General features: G+C 47.2%; 1 protein-coding gene across 1 annotated transcript; it reads left to right on the top strand.

The window, feature by feature from the left end:
• The first annotated feature begins 683 nt into the window (after nt 1-683).
• LOC123522285 (centrosome-associated protein CEP250-like) lies at nt 684-12,374 on the top strand. The gene is made up of 6 exons (XM_045295208.1): nt 684-757; nt 6,106-6,376; nt 6,947-7,003; nt 9,742-9,824; nt 10,050-10,215; nt 12,108-12,374. Exons 2-6 carry the CDS (start codon nt 6,191-6,193, stop codon nt 12,252-12,254), a joined length of 639 nt encoding a protein of 212 aa, XP_045151143.1. The 5' UTR covers nt 684-757; nt 6,106-6,190; the 3' UTR covers nt 12,255-12,374.
• Nucleotides 12,375-14,424: the final 2,050 nt, after the last annotated feature.

Raw genomic sequence — 14,424 nt, 5'->3', positions numbered from 1 at the left:
GCGTCATTGCCGTAAGCTGGTTTGTGAGTAAGCCTGATGGCGCAGTACGATAGGTGTTGGGCCGCTAACCCCAACGTTGGCAGTTCCAGCCCAACAGTGGCTCCACGGGGAAATGATGGGGCTGTCAGCTCCCCCAAAGGTGTACAAGGGCTCTAGGAACTGGAAGGCACTCTGCCGCGGCAGCTTTTACTTTGCCTTGGTTGTGGGTGGGGCTGGGAGGCGTGGGTGGAGCGGTGCGCAGGCGCGCCCAGAGCCAAACACGCACGCGCAGTGTGTGCCTCCCAAGTCAAAAGATGGGCATCCGAGGGCAAGTTTTTTCGGCTCCCAAACACCGGACTCCAGAGACCCTAACAATCCCCAGCTCCGATGACGGATCTTACGGTGTTTTTTTTAATTTGAAAATAAAACTCAGAGTTTATTAAAATACTCATTCTGCCCCACATTTAACAACACTGTAATAACAGCTACTCATCTGTATTTAGTCCAATCGTCTTTTTTTAAAGCGCCACCCACCGACGGCTCTTACTGAAAGGTGCTCGCTCTCCTTCCGGGCCTCTCCCGGAACCCGGCCGCCCGGCGGCCAGCGCGCGACGGCGGCGCGCGACGCCGCGGGGCGGGCCCACGAAAGAGCGGGAGCCCGGGGGCGGGGCCTGGAGGTCAGCGGGGCGGTGGGCCCCGCCCCCAGCCGGCCCGGGCCGAGTCTCGCCGCTCCTCAGCTGAGGGATTCGCCGCCGGGAGTCCGCGCGAGCCGATCGTGGTGAGGTGTGGCCTGGAGGGCGGGCAGACGGGAGGTTCCCGGGTTAACGGTCCGAGATTTAAAGGCCGTCCCGCTGAGGGCTCCCCAGGGAACCCCAGCCCCGCAGGGGACTCCCGTGACCTCGGGGGGAAACGGGGCCCAGCGAGGGGCTGGGAGCTGCCCCAGGACTCCCCAGGGGCTTGCGTTAGCTTCCGGCGGGCGCCACCACTCCGGGGTCCAGTCCACCCGGAAAGGGAACTTTCCCGGTCCTCATCCAGAATCCGAAAACCGAACCGAACCGAAAAACGAATGGTCCGGATGAGGCTCTGCGCGCTCGGGCGCATCTCGCTGCCGGCGCCGCTGCGGTTTTGCTGGTTAACCGAGGGGAAGCCCAATCCCACAGCCAGCGCACCCCGCGCTGTGGAACGCGCGCTCTTCTGCACCCTGCTCAGGGAGCCCTTTGCTTTCTTCTCGGTGCAGCTAGTCTCGCTTCTCGGTTTCTGAACTCCTTGCCTCGAGTTACTTTTCGTGTCTGTTTTATGCACCATGCGCTCTTTGGAGTATTAGACCTTGTCGCGTCATAACTCTGTCTCCGGGCCTGTGTTCGAGGAGCCCAGGTGCAGTGGTTATACCTTGGCTGTTGAATGCAGTTAGTGGTTTGAAACCACCAGTGGATCCGCAGGACAAAGCCTGAAGCTCCCTTTGGGAAACTCACGGTCTATGGCAGCGAGTAGTGGTAGGTAGCACTGGAGCCTGAAGATAATAGTGGGCGGGCCTTTAAAAGTTAGTGGGAAGTTTCTATTATCTTATCCCCCCCCCATTGTCTTTTAATTCCACCACCCCCACACACACAACTTTTGAAAACTCCCGCGTAATAACTAATATTCACTAAATAGCCACAGAAGTTCCAGGTGCTGCAAAATGCATTAAGGGTGATGGCCCATACTCATCAGCGTCCCAGCCATCCTGTTGAGTTGACAGGTTTATGTATCTTAACATTTTCATATGAAAAAATTGAGGCACTCATAAATTGGGCTAATTTGCCTAGAGTTCCACAAGTACTGAGTGGAGCTGGAAAGGGCATTCTCGACTATTCCCAGACTGTGTGATAACTTCCTTAGGTGCTTTTGGGTTTTTTCCAGTGTTGAGTGAGTGACTTTTTACCTCAGCCCTATGGGTCACGGAGGTTGGGGTTCTGATTCATGTTTTACCAAGAAATTCAAAAAAAGAGAACTGGTGCCAAATTTATTGGCGATGTTGTGATAGAACCGAGACTAGAACCTCGGTCCTACTGGAACCCGGCGTTGTTCCCGCAGTCACACCACCTTCCACCAACTGCCCGGCCCCTCCCAGAGCTGTGCTTTCACCTCATGTGTTTAGGAGGCAGTTGAAGGTCATGGAGAGAACGCAAGAGGTTGGAAGAATATTGAAGTTCAGTCTTTGCTCTGCCTCTGTTGGAGCCTCAGTTTTCTTAACTATAAAATGAAGGCAATCATTTCATTTCATTTATTTATTTTTTTATGAATCATCTTATGGGGGGCTCTTAAAAATCTTATGACAACCCATCATTCATTTGTAGTAAGCACACTTGTATTTCAGCATTTCCAAAACATTTTCTTTCTACTTGAGCCTTTGGTATCAGCTCCTCTTTGTTCCCTTCCCTCCACCACACTCCCACCCTCATGAATCCTTGATCAATTATATATTATTGTTGTTATTTCGTGTCTTACACTGTCCGTTGGCTCAGTTCATCCACATATCTGTTATTTGGTGGGGGGGCGGGAAGACAGTCATTTTAGAGCAAAGCATTTTAGTGCAGGTTGCACTAAAGAGCATTGAGTGCTGTACTAACTGTAGATGCATACAACCAGAGCCTCTGGTTCTAGAGCCCCAGGTTAAAGTCCTCTATTTTCCCTTTTAGAAGGATGAGGCTGATTTAAAGATTGAAACCCACAGGGGCAGTTCCACTCTGTCCTACAGAGTTACCGTGAGTTGGAATCGACTTGATGGAAATGCATTTGGTTTTTTAGTTTTGAGATTTGTCAGTGTTTTACAAGGCCATGGCTGATGCTAGGGATCATACTACCTTATGCCCTTCTGTTCAGGCATTCATGCAGTCAGCTAGGCCATGAGCACCTGCTAGGCACCAGCCACCATAGTTGAAGCTGAGCTTACAGCAGGCCATAAAAAAATGTTTTTGCATTTGTGGGATTCACATTCCGATAGGAGAGACAGACCTCATGTATTAACACACTCTCAGATCAGCCAAGAAATATACTAGTTTATTTGTGTAAGGAAGTACATGCTAGTAGATTTGTAGAAGGAACCACATGCTGATATATTTTTAATGGGATAACATACAAATAAGTTATTTCTACAAACAATTTATTTGCTCAGAGAATAAGCTGTCATTATCGTGAGTGGTTTTGTTGTCGTTTAACCTTTTTGCTTTGGATTGATAAATTATATTTAGTAATACTGGTCTGTGCTGCCTTCTTGGTAACCTTTATGCCTCTACTCCAAGTTTAGGTGCTGCTTCTATTTTGACTTCAAATACCTTTTATTTAATACTCCTTCGGAGTATTTTGAAAGAGGGGAGAATAACTACATAATGTATATCACATTTAAATCATTTCTTAGCTGTGTGCAGAAGTGACTACTGGTCTTTAATAAGGTTCTTGGCCTTCTCAATTGGATTCAAGCAAAATTTGCAAATAGTTCTCTTTCATTTCAGTATTACTCTGGCAGATACTGGGTTGAACTTCATGAGTGGTTATGTGATATAGTCATGTACAGAAGAAGTGAATCTTTCCCCTGTTCCTGCAGTAATGATGACAGCTGTATTACCTAGAGAGACATAAGTGACACTTCTACATGTATAAGAAGGAACTTTGTATCAAGAAGCAAATTTATATCAAGAAGGCAGCCCAGCCCAGTCCAACTCAAGTCCATGGTCTGCTGCTAGCCGATGCCCTCTTACTCCTGTAACTGCAGACCAATGAGACAGAGAGGTAAAGTGGGAAGGGAAAGAGGGAGATCGCATGCCAGTGGGTGCAGAGTCATGTGGACCCAAGGTTAGTGGGAACTTGTCAGGGCACCAGCAGTTCCTAGGATGGCTCTCAGGGTCAGTGGTCCACATGGGGCCACCCTAGAGGCAGGCACAGAATCCTGCCAAGCAGGGAAGGTGAAGGAAGGAGCTGAGAGAGAAGTTCTGATGATCTCTCTTATTAAACAGGCCACAGCCCCAAGGAGGTGTTGCCACATTAGACTCCACCCCTACACTGTCACACAGGTTCAAGTTGACATGAAATCGAACCTCCACAACATCTATGAAGTACAGTTTACAAGCACACCAACTCCCATTCTCTCATTTGAATGCAACTCTGTCTCTGTGAATCATTCACCAGCTACTGGCCTTTTCCCTTTTGGAGGGAATGTGAAAATGTATCTTCCCCGTGGCACCCAGTGACTATTCCCTGGTGGAGCTGATAATGTGGTTTGTTTGTTTGTTTAATTAAATACTTTTACTGGGGGTCTTACATCTCTTATCACAATCCATACATTCATCCAGTGTGTCAGGCACATTTGCACATATGCTGCCATCGTCATTTTCAAAGCATTCTTGTCCCACTTGAGCCCCTTGATATCAGCTCCCCATTTCTTCCCCTGCCCGCCCTCCCTCACGAACCCTTGATATGGTATAAATTATTTTTTTATATTGTATATTGTCCTCCATCGCCCCTCACCCACTTTTCCATTGTTCTTCCCCCTGAGAGAGGATTCTATGTTGGTCCTTGTGATCGATTGATAATGTGTTTAAAAAAGGGTGAAAGACCTGGTGATTTGCTTTGTAAAATTATAACCTAGAGATTCCCCCCCCCAAGGCAGTTTTCTGTTACACGGGGTCACTATGAGTCAAGAATCAACTCTGGCACCTAGCAACAATTATAAACCCTTGAAATGATTTTCAAAAAAAAACTTATTTTTTTTAACAGTTTTAGGTTTATATTATAGAGTTTGCAACTGTCCTTCACTCCGCTTCCCCTTTTTAGTAACATTTTACATTGTACATCATCATCGAGAGTGACCCTACATAGGATTTCCAAAGCTGTAAATATTTATGGGAACAAATATTCTCATCTTTCTCTCTGGAGGGAACTGGTGGATTTGAACTGCTGACCTTTCAGTTGGTAGTCCCAACACTTAACAGTCAGCGTTACAAGAGTTCCTTTCAAATGAGCATGGCATGTTTGTTATAATTTCAAGTCACTTTTTGAGATATAGGAGACCAGGTGGCATAGCGGATTAAGTGTTTGGCTGCTAACCATAAGATTGGCGAATCAAACTCACCAGTCATTCCACAGGAGAAAGATGTAGCCATCTGCTTTCGTAAAGATTTACAGCCTTGGACACCCGATGGGGCAGTTCTACTCTGTTCTATGGGACTGCTATGAGTCACCATTGACTCCATGGTAGCAGCTTTGGTTTGGTTTTAGTCTTTTGTTGTTGTTTTTTTAGTCTTTATGGCAGCAGACTGCCACACCTTTCCCCCGTTGAGTGACTGGTAGGTTTGAACCTCCAACCTTTTAGTTAGCAGCCAAGGACTTTCACCATTGTACCCCGAGAACTTTTTTTTGCTCTTCCTTCATGTTCCCATCATATCCTGTGATGTCTGTATGATTTTTGCACATACGTGTTGCACCATGATTGTTTGTGTCTCATTACCCTGCTAGACAAAGAACAGGTTCGGCCTCCACTTGACCAATGTTTATGTGGCACTGTGCTAAGCACAGTGAATCTGTGTGTGCTAAGCACTGGTGAATCGGGAGTGCTCGGTTGAGGACAGAGCTTGTCTCATGACCAAGTAAATTTGAGAAATGCTGCTCATCAGAGCCGTGTCTTAGAGATTGCCAGTAAACCGATTGCCATCGAAGCTATTTCAACTCATGGCGATCCCACAAAGTTCTCAGAGGAGCACTGTACCCATAGGATTTTCAGTAGCTGATTTTTCTGAAGTCGGTGCCCTGGCCTTTCTTCTGAAGTGCCTGTGTGGACTTGAGTCTTCAGCCTTTTGGTTAACAGCCGCATTTGTTAGCCATTGACTTCACCTAGGACTTGCTTAGAGATTAACCAGAAACTAAAAACCCATTGCCATCAAGCCAATCCCAATTCATAGGACCTGGATGGGAGAGTGTGAGTGCTTTAAGCGTTCTGAGGTGTCCCGTGGTAACGGAGGCTGTGCACCTTCTCCAACCTGGCTGTGCGCCTTCTCCAACCTAGCTCTGCCAGACTTACTGAGTTGTTGTTGAATCCATTTGAGACATTAAGACAGTAGTCCTTTCAACTCTTTCCTGTGCTTCAATCACCAGCTCGAGAGGAGGTCGGAGTGGCACCGCAATGGCTAGAGAGCCTACTGGGCGTGCACAGCCGCGGTGACCTTCCTGTCCGAGGCCCATGGAGACAGGAGGCCCTGGGTGGAACAACATGAAGCCCCAGTCACTGCAGCTGGTGCTGGAGGAGCAAGTGCTGGCACTACAGCAGCAGATGGCCGAGAACCAGGCAGCCTCCTGGCGGAAGCTGAAGAGCTCCCAGGAGGCCCAGCAGAGGCAAGCAACCCTCGTGAGGAAGCTGCAGGCCAAGGTGAGGCAGCTGCCTGTGTTGGGAGGAGGGAAGAGAGGAGTAGGGTGCCAGGGTGGGGAATAGGCGGCACAGCCAGGGGCTGGGAATAAGCCAAACCGAGATTGGTGAGGTGTGGACTCCAGACCTTCCAGCTTTCCTATGTAGCCTCTCCTTTGGTACTCCCAACTACCCCACGACCTGTGGATGGGGGGGCTGCTAAAAGTTCCATTACCTTTTCATTCCATTTTTCCATGAACTTTTATGAAGCTCCCTCCTGTTATGTCCCTTCGAAAGATGAGGAGGCTTCAGAGGTTGTTCAGATGGGCTCCCCTGGTCAGTCTGAAGCTTAAGACCTCATTCAAGTATTCTGGACCCAAAGCTTATAGAAGAGGCATTTAGAAATATCAATGAAATGCCCAAGTAGAAGCCGTAGGTGTGATGGCCTGTCCCCATGATCATCACCCACTTTCTCCCTTTACACAACAGGTTTGCCCGATTTCCTGGGGAAAGGGAGATAGGGGTGGGTTTCTTTGATTTGGACTGTTTATGCCAACTGTGCCCATAACCCCGCACCTACTCCATTTGCTACAGGTGCTACAGTACCGGAACTGGTGCCAAGAGCTAGAGAAACGGCTGGAAGCCACTGGGGTGAGTGAAGTTAGGTTCTGAGGGGGCAGCTTGGACTGGGTAAGTTGGTGTTGGATAGAAGTCACTCCTTCAATCTCAGAGCTTTACCACACACAGTTTCTCTTCGTTGGACATAGCGATTCTTCGCCTCTCAGAATCCAACCTTTACTCTCTGAAGACCTTTACTCTCAAGGAAGCTCCAGGAATGCGGTTGGACTGGGGGTGGGGGTGGCCAGCCCCCCACCACTAATCACGGGTTCGATAGGCACAATTGTACAGGTTGAGATATATAAATATTATATTAAAGTCATCGAGAGCATGAGAGATAAAAGAGATATTAAAATAATGGAGTCAGACACATTTCATGGTAGCATTGCTCACCTCAGCCCCATTTGGTGGTTCACGTGGAGAGATGGGGAAGGGAATGACAAGGGGAAAGGGAACAGGGGAGGAGGACAGGAGAGGAGAGGGGGAGCCAATGAGGTCAAGAGAGGAGCCAGGGGGGGGGAGGTCCCTCTCTATTGCTAACCCAGGCTTATATACCTTTGTGGGTGTGCAAACCCACTAATTACAGGTATAGACATACGTCACAGGAAGGTGTTGCACTGTAGATTATACAGTAATGGAAGGGGGTGGTCTAGGGCCATACACACAATAGGAAGAGGAGGGGTTGGGGGTATACATGTGACAAGATGGGCGGATCCTAGATATAGGATGGCAGCTTAACTGAGCTGGTTTGACCTGTTCTCTGGATCTCCATAGGACCCATTATCAGTAGGGTGTATACCCCACCTACAGGAACCAAATAAATGACTGCAGGCCTGTCCATTGTCCTTAACAACAGGGAGCGGGGCCCTTACAGTCTGGCAACTGATCGCCCTCAGAGAGGATGCCTGCAAGCATCTGACCTCCTCCCACACAGGAAAAGCAAACAGATTGGGCCAGGCGAGAAAAAAGGGTTGCCATCAAATGTGTGTCTGAGTTAACTGTGCTCCAGATTTTCAGAAGCTGGTTTTTCTGAAGTATTGTCTGCAGGCCTTTTGTCCGAGGTCCCTGTAGATGGGCTTGAACTGCTAGCCTTTTGGTTAAAACTCACTCACTGCCATTAGTCAATTCTGACTGATGGCGGCCCTGTGGGGCAGGGTAGGACTCCCCCTGTGGGTTTCCGAGACTAACTCTTTATGGGAGTGGCAATCCCATCTTTCACCTGAAACCACCAGCTGCTCCTTGGGAGCCTTTGGTTAGCAGCCATTTGCCTCACCCATGGACTCCAAGAAGCGTAGAATTAGAAGGAAGCAATGTTTTGTTTCCTCCAGCAGGTGTCAGTGTTTATCCATCTTAGAGAAAGGTGTTCCTTTGAGGATCTGAAAAACATGTTTGTGACCCAGGGATTGATTCATTTTTGCTGTTGACTGGGTAGAACTAGCTTTGAAAACCCAGTTTTTCTCTTTGTTCTGAGTTCCGCTCTGCTTTTTCTCCTATTCCCCTCGGAAAGGGACAAACAAAACAAAACTTGGTGAGTATCTTCTATGTATAGGTCAGGCACCTTTATGCATTATTGTATATGAGGGCCCCCCCCAAAAAAAAAAAAAAAAAGACGGAATAAAGCTCTGCTGAGAGGAGCATTTTTCCCTGCTAGGTGAGCATGGAGCAACTCGCTCTGAGTTAGTGCACCCAATGTGTTGCCTGGGAAGGTCCTCTCTGGTCACAGTGAATGTTTTCATAAAAGCAATTCTACCCGAACCTCGTTTTTTGTGATGGCTAGTTTAAGAGAACAGATGTGAAATTTTGTTTCCAGTTTGAGAAAAATGCTGCAGAAACTGTTGTGATGTTGAGCACAGCTTACAAGGACAGTGCTATGGGAAAAACTCAAATGTACGAGTGGTTTTCTCATTTCAAAAAAGGCAAAATGTTGATTGAGGTCAAACCTTATTCTGGACATCCATCAACTTCCCCAACAGATGAAAATGTCAACTTGTACGTAGTGCATTTGTTCCAGGTCAGACTGTTCATCAGCCTTCTATTTAGAGCTTCTGAAACGATTGCTTAACAGTGTGCGACAAAAAGGCCTGATTTGTCACCACGACAATGCACCTGCTCATGCAGCCATCTCAGTGCAACAGTTTTTGCAAAAAACAGCATGCCTCTCTTGCCCCACCCACCTTTCTGGGAATGCAGAGGAACATAAAAGGACAGTGATTTGACAACTTAGAAGAGATGAAGAAAAACATGAGGGAGGTGCTGTCAGCCATCCAAACAAATGAGTTTGAAAATGTTTCCAAGAATGGACTCGCAGATTTGACAAAAGTGTAATGGAGAGTACTTTGAAGGTGATAAGCTCATCTTGTAAAAAAATTGAAATACGTAGCTTTGGGGGGGAAATTCCAGGGGTTTAGTTGGTTTCCCCTTCTAAGTATGTCACTTCACGTACAAAGCAGCTCTCAGGGAAATGCTGTCGCCTTCCTTTTGTAGCTGAAGATTAATTTTTTAAGATCCAAAAGTTAGTGCAGTAGAAGTCAAAGAAAGAGATTGCTCACAATTCTTAGGCTGGAAATCCTGTACCAAATACCATCTTTGAGAAGGGGGTGATTGGGTCCTTTGGGGAAGGAGAAGTACAGTAGATTTGCTTTCAGAATGGAATGCAGTGATTGAGAAACGAAGAATGTGGCTTACAGAGAATACAAAGAAACTAGGTTGCTATTGAAGGGCCATCAGGGAGTTGGTCAGAGGTAAATAAAGCTTGTCTCTGTCTGGCCCAGGGACCAATCCCTCAGCGATGGGAAAGCATGGAGGAGCCAAACCTGGAACAGCTGCTAATCCGATTGGAGGACGAGCAACAGAGGTGACGGAGCCCCACATTTCCTGATCTGGGTGATTGGTCAGCGGATGGGCAAGGCTAATGGGAAATCTCTCTCCTGAGGGCTAATGTGCATTAGAACCGTGGATTTCCACGTTGGCCTCTAATTCCTGTCAATAGAAAATTCTAGCGATTGTCAGTTTACTCCAAGAAGTCCAAGGGTTGGACCATCTTTTATTTTGCATGTGCACCCACCCCTCCCCAGTGCAGGTGTGAGAGTCTAACAGAGGTGAACACTCAGCTTCGGCTGCACATGGAAAAAGCTGACGTGGCGAATAAAGCCCTTCGGGAAGACGTGGAAAAATTGGCAGTGGACTGGAGCCGAGCCCGAGATGAGCTAATGCGGAAGGAGAGCCAGTGGCGGATGGAGCAGGAGGTAAGAGGAACAGGAGGTCGAATGTGAGAAGAGGACTGTGCCCTTGGGGTGCCGCCCAGGTCAGTGCTGGAAGGGATTCACTTCGGGGCTTATGTGGAAACCGAATGGCCACAATCCATGCAGACAGCTCTGGCCTCCTGGACCCTCGATTCCGTTCTGCACTTACCTGCCGCGTTTAGGACTTGCTAGCAGGTGGCATGACATTCTGACAACTCTCTTTCTGCATAGGTGACTGGTCTGGAGGGCTACATGGAGAATATTTTAGATCCTATTTAAAGGAAGATAATGTTTCCTGAGCCTTTGGTCTGTGCCAGGTATCATGCTCGGTGATGTACCTAGGTTATGTCACATAGTATCAATCTATGACAATAGCGGTATTAACTCCCAGTTGTTGAGCAGCTAGTGTGTGTTGGCCACTGTGCTTAGCTCCTGTCATTTGTTAGGTATTTTATCTTTACCTTGATCTTGTGAGGTGATTAAGTTACTATCTTTATCTTGCTGTTGAGGAAACTCAGGCTTACGTGACTGCCTTAAGCCACTCCTGTAAACATGGCAGAGCTGGGAATACATATGGCAGTGCGTGGCCCTCACTCCCGTACTGCTCTGCCATATGGCCTCTGAGATCTCAGCCTCCTGCCACAGGAGCCCTCATGGTTCTGAAAGGGATAGATTGAAGCATGTGCAACTGTTTCCTATGTGTGACTGTAAAGACTTTGAAAGAGGAAAGTAGGAAGAATAAAATAAAAACTATCCATAGGTAACTAATGATAGCATTTTGTTGCATATCATTTTCTAGTCTTTTTGTCCTATCCATATTTATAAATGTAGATGTGCTTGTGTATGTATGTGCATATATATATGTATACATATATACAGCTATGTGCATACATAAGGGGGATTCTTAAAGTTTGTGGAACAATTTAATTCTTCCACAGCTTCTTAAAGCCCCTCATAGATATACGTTATGAGCGCATATTACTATTGTTATGTGATATTGAGTTGAATCTGACTCGTAGAAGCCCTCGAGGAGGATCCCATAGGATTTCCAGGGAGCACATCTTTATGGAAGAGGGAGGGGCTGGTGCTTTCAAACTCTGCCACCCATGATGCGTGTGTGCGCGTGTGTATTTCAGAAAGTTCTTGGAACAATTGAATGAAAAGATATGGCATTACTCCATACACTTCTTGAAGCCCCCTCGTCTGCATGTGCTGTAACCACAAGTACATTATTTGACGACTTCTGCTAATTAATACACAGTCTCAGCTGTTTTCTTTCCTAAAGGTTTACTTAGACAATAGTCCCACATTGACTTACAATGTTTTATAGCCCAGGTGATGTGACATCATAACACTAAACGTGGTGGCGGCTCTTAGAAGCCACTATGGCAACCCTCTAATGGCACCTGTCTCAAATGCCTCCTGTGATCAAGAGTGTACCTTTGCTGACTGGCTATTTCAAGCCAAAGCTACCCTGTGCAACTGGCTTCTACACACACCTATGTTGCTTTCTGGCTTACAAACTGCATAAAGTAATGTAAGTGCAAACACAGGTTAACTTAGCAACATTTGGGCATGAGAACACGAGTGCATTCGTGAGCGGTCAGCCAAGTACTTGTGAATGGTGGGCTCTCCAGAGGTCTTTGAGGAGAAATGTTCTCCAGTGATCTAGCTCAGGGGAAGAGCATATTCTTATTCCCAGGTCTTCTGGCCCATTGGCTCTCACCACCAACTTTAATGAATCCTTGAACAAAAACATGACTGTAAGCTGCCATTCATAATGATCTCCTGGAAGCAGCTGGCCCCTGACCCATAATCAGGAGGATTCCAAGACTCCTGTTTTGAAAAAGATAGGCCTCTGCCCTCTGGTGTGACCCAGGTTTCTGAACACACAGTTCTTCAAGGGCTACCTGCAAGGGGAACATGGTCGCCTTCTCAGCCTGTGGAGAGAGGTGGTGACCTTCCGACGCCACTTCCTAGAAATGAAGTCGGCCACTGACAGGTCAGTGTGGGAGTGGGAAGAGAGAAGGTTCTGGACTTAGGGTGGGCTACTATAGGAGGGGCCCATGGGGCAGTGAGAAGAGAGAACTGGAGGGAAGACATGGGAGAAGGAGGAATGTAGGGATGTTGGCTTTATTCTGGGTATTGCGTGGGTAACTGAGAGTCCCTGGATAGTATAAATGGCTGTCATGCTCAGTTGCTTACTGAAAGGTTGGAGGTTGGTAGCTACTGAGGGGCCTTGGAGGAAAGGCCTGGCAATCTTCTTCTGATAAATCAGCTATTGAAAACCCTGTGGAGCCCGCCTCTACTCTGACACACATGGGCTTGTCATGAGTCAGAATCAACCAGTGGCAGCTGGTGGTTTGGGGATGAATAATTGTTGGGTTGAGATGATTTTTCCCAGACCTGCTCCTCAGGGCTCACTGGGCCTGACCTCCACATCCCCTTCCTTGGCCCCCTTTGGGGTCTGCTCCTTCCCTTGCTTGTCCTCAGGGATCTGACAGAGCTCAAAGCTGAGCACATGAGACTCTCAGGGTCCCTGTTGACCTGCTGCCTGCGCCTGACTCTGGAAACACAGTCTCGGGAGTCAGAGGGGTCTGGGAGACTGGATGGGAATGAGCCTGCCCAGCTGCTGCTGCTACTGGCCAAGACCCAGGAGCTGGAGAAGGAAGCCCATGAGAAGAGCCAGGAGTTAATTCACCTGAAGAGCCAAGGGGATCTGGAGAAGGTCGAGCTTCAGGACCGGTGAGAGGGGTTCTGGGAAGAGCTCACTGATGGCAGGTCAGCTCCCTCCGGGACTCAGGTTCAGGTGGGGAGAGGTCAAGAGCATTCCCACCATGAGGAGGAAGGAGTCCAGTTGAAAAACATTACACCACAGCTGGGGCATGTCACTGGCCTCTGCCCTCATTCCCTCTGGGTAATAGAGCCAGCTATGCCTCTGTTCTGACAGCACCAGCTCCTTGCCATCCCCTGGACAGGCCAGCTCTTCTATGCTTCCCTGGCTTTGTACGTGGTGACCCCAACCTGGAGTTCCTCCCCCCTCCTCCCTCTGCCTTAGCATTTAAGGCATCATTCAAATACGGTCTCATCTGTGAAGCCCTCTCTGATATATGAAGTTACTGTGCCTCTGCAGTCTTTCAACCTTTGTTCAAACATTGACCTCATTGTACCTGATTGAATATTTAACACACACACTCTTTTCTTTAGTCAGGCTGTTTTAATATTTGAATTATAATAAAGTGTTGTTGTGTGCTTTCATGTCGGTTCATAGAACTGTCCCCACAGGGTTTCCTAGGCTGTAATCATTTTTTTTAATGATTTAAAAACTCATTTTTAATGGCACTTCATCCACATATCATACAATTCAGTAGTTCAATTATATCAAGAAGAGTTGTACAGTCATTACCACAATCAATTTTAGAATAATTTCTTCTTCTTTGTACTTATTATTATTTGTGTAATTATTTTTTAATTGTGGCAAACATACACAACAAAGCATTCGCCAATTCAACAACTTCTACATCTATAATCCAGTGCCATTGATTATACTCTTCATGCTGTACAATCGTTATTGATTTCCTTTTCCAAATTACTCCACCCCTGTTAACATAAGCTCAATGCCGCCTAAACAGAAATCCTTCCTCCTTTACCCATGGTAACCTTTGGCTACCTTGGTTTATTTTTTTTTAGTAGGTTTATTAATATAATATTCACAAATTGTACACTTCCATAGTTAAATAGCTTTTTTAAAAGAGCTGTATATACATCATCACCCCGCCACACCCCACACACACACCCCACCGCACCCCACCCCCACCCCCGACTGTAACCTTTATGGGAGCAAATCATCAGGTCTTTCTTCCACAAAGCTGCTATTGGGTTTAAACCATTGATCTTTCAGTTAGCAGCCAAGTGCCTAACCATAACCATTGTATCACCAGGGTCCCTTCCCTTACAATAAAATAGTAAACAACAACAAAACTAAGACAAGTGGGCAGGGACCTAAGCTGAGAGCCTCATTTGTATCTAGGGCCAAAACTGAGTGTGTGCCCCATGACTAGGGCTGTGTCACCACCCGCTGGCAGTGTATATATATTGCAGGGGCTCAGGGGTCTGGTTTTGGTTTTTGATCCTGGAGGCTATGGCAATGAGGCAGCGGGCCATGATCGGGCACAGGGCCATGTATCTTGTGTTTCTAGTGCTTTTCACTCC

This window comes from Echinops telfairi, unplaced genomic scaffold (assembly GCF_000313985.2).
Source record: "Echinops telfairi isolate 266 unplaced genomic scaffold, ASM31398v2 ScPeMD7_5592;HRSCAF=6446, whole genome shotgun sequence".
In the NCBI taxonomy this organism is placed as follows: domain Eukaryota; kingdom Metazoa; phylum Chordata; class Mammalia; order Afrosoricida; family Tenrecidae; genus Echinops; species Echinops telfairi.
Note: the sequence above shows the minus strand (reverse complement) of the source record. Positions and strands in the feature narration are given on the sequence as shown.

What these genes read in the sequence shown, in the direction of transcription:
- LOC123522285 (XM_045295208.1), top strand. Translation starts at nt 6,191, where the DNA reads ATGGAGACAGGAGGCCCTGGGTGGAACAACATGAAGCCCCAGTCACTG. An exon ending in TGAGGAAGCTGCAGGCCAAG is followed by an intron (nt 6,377 to 6,946) that starts GTGAGGCAGCTG and finishes CATTTGCTACAG; the next exon opens with GTGCTACAGTACCGGAACTG. An exon ending in AACGGCTGGAAGCCACTGGG is followed by an intron (nt 7,004 to 9,741) that starts GTGAGTGAAGTT and finishes TGTCTGGCCCAG; the next exon opens with GGACCAATCCCTCAGCGATG.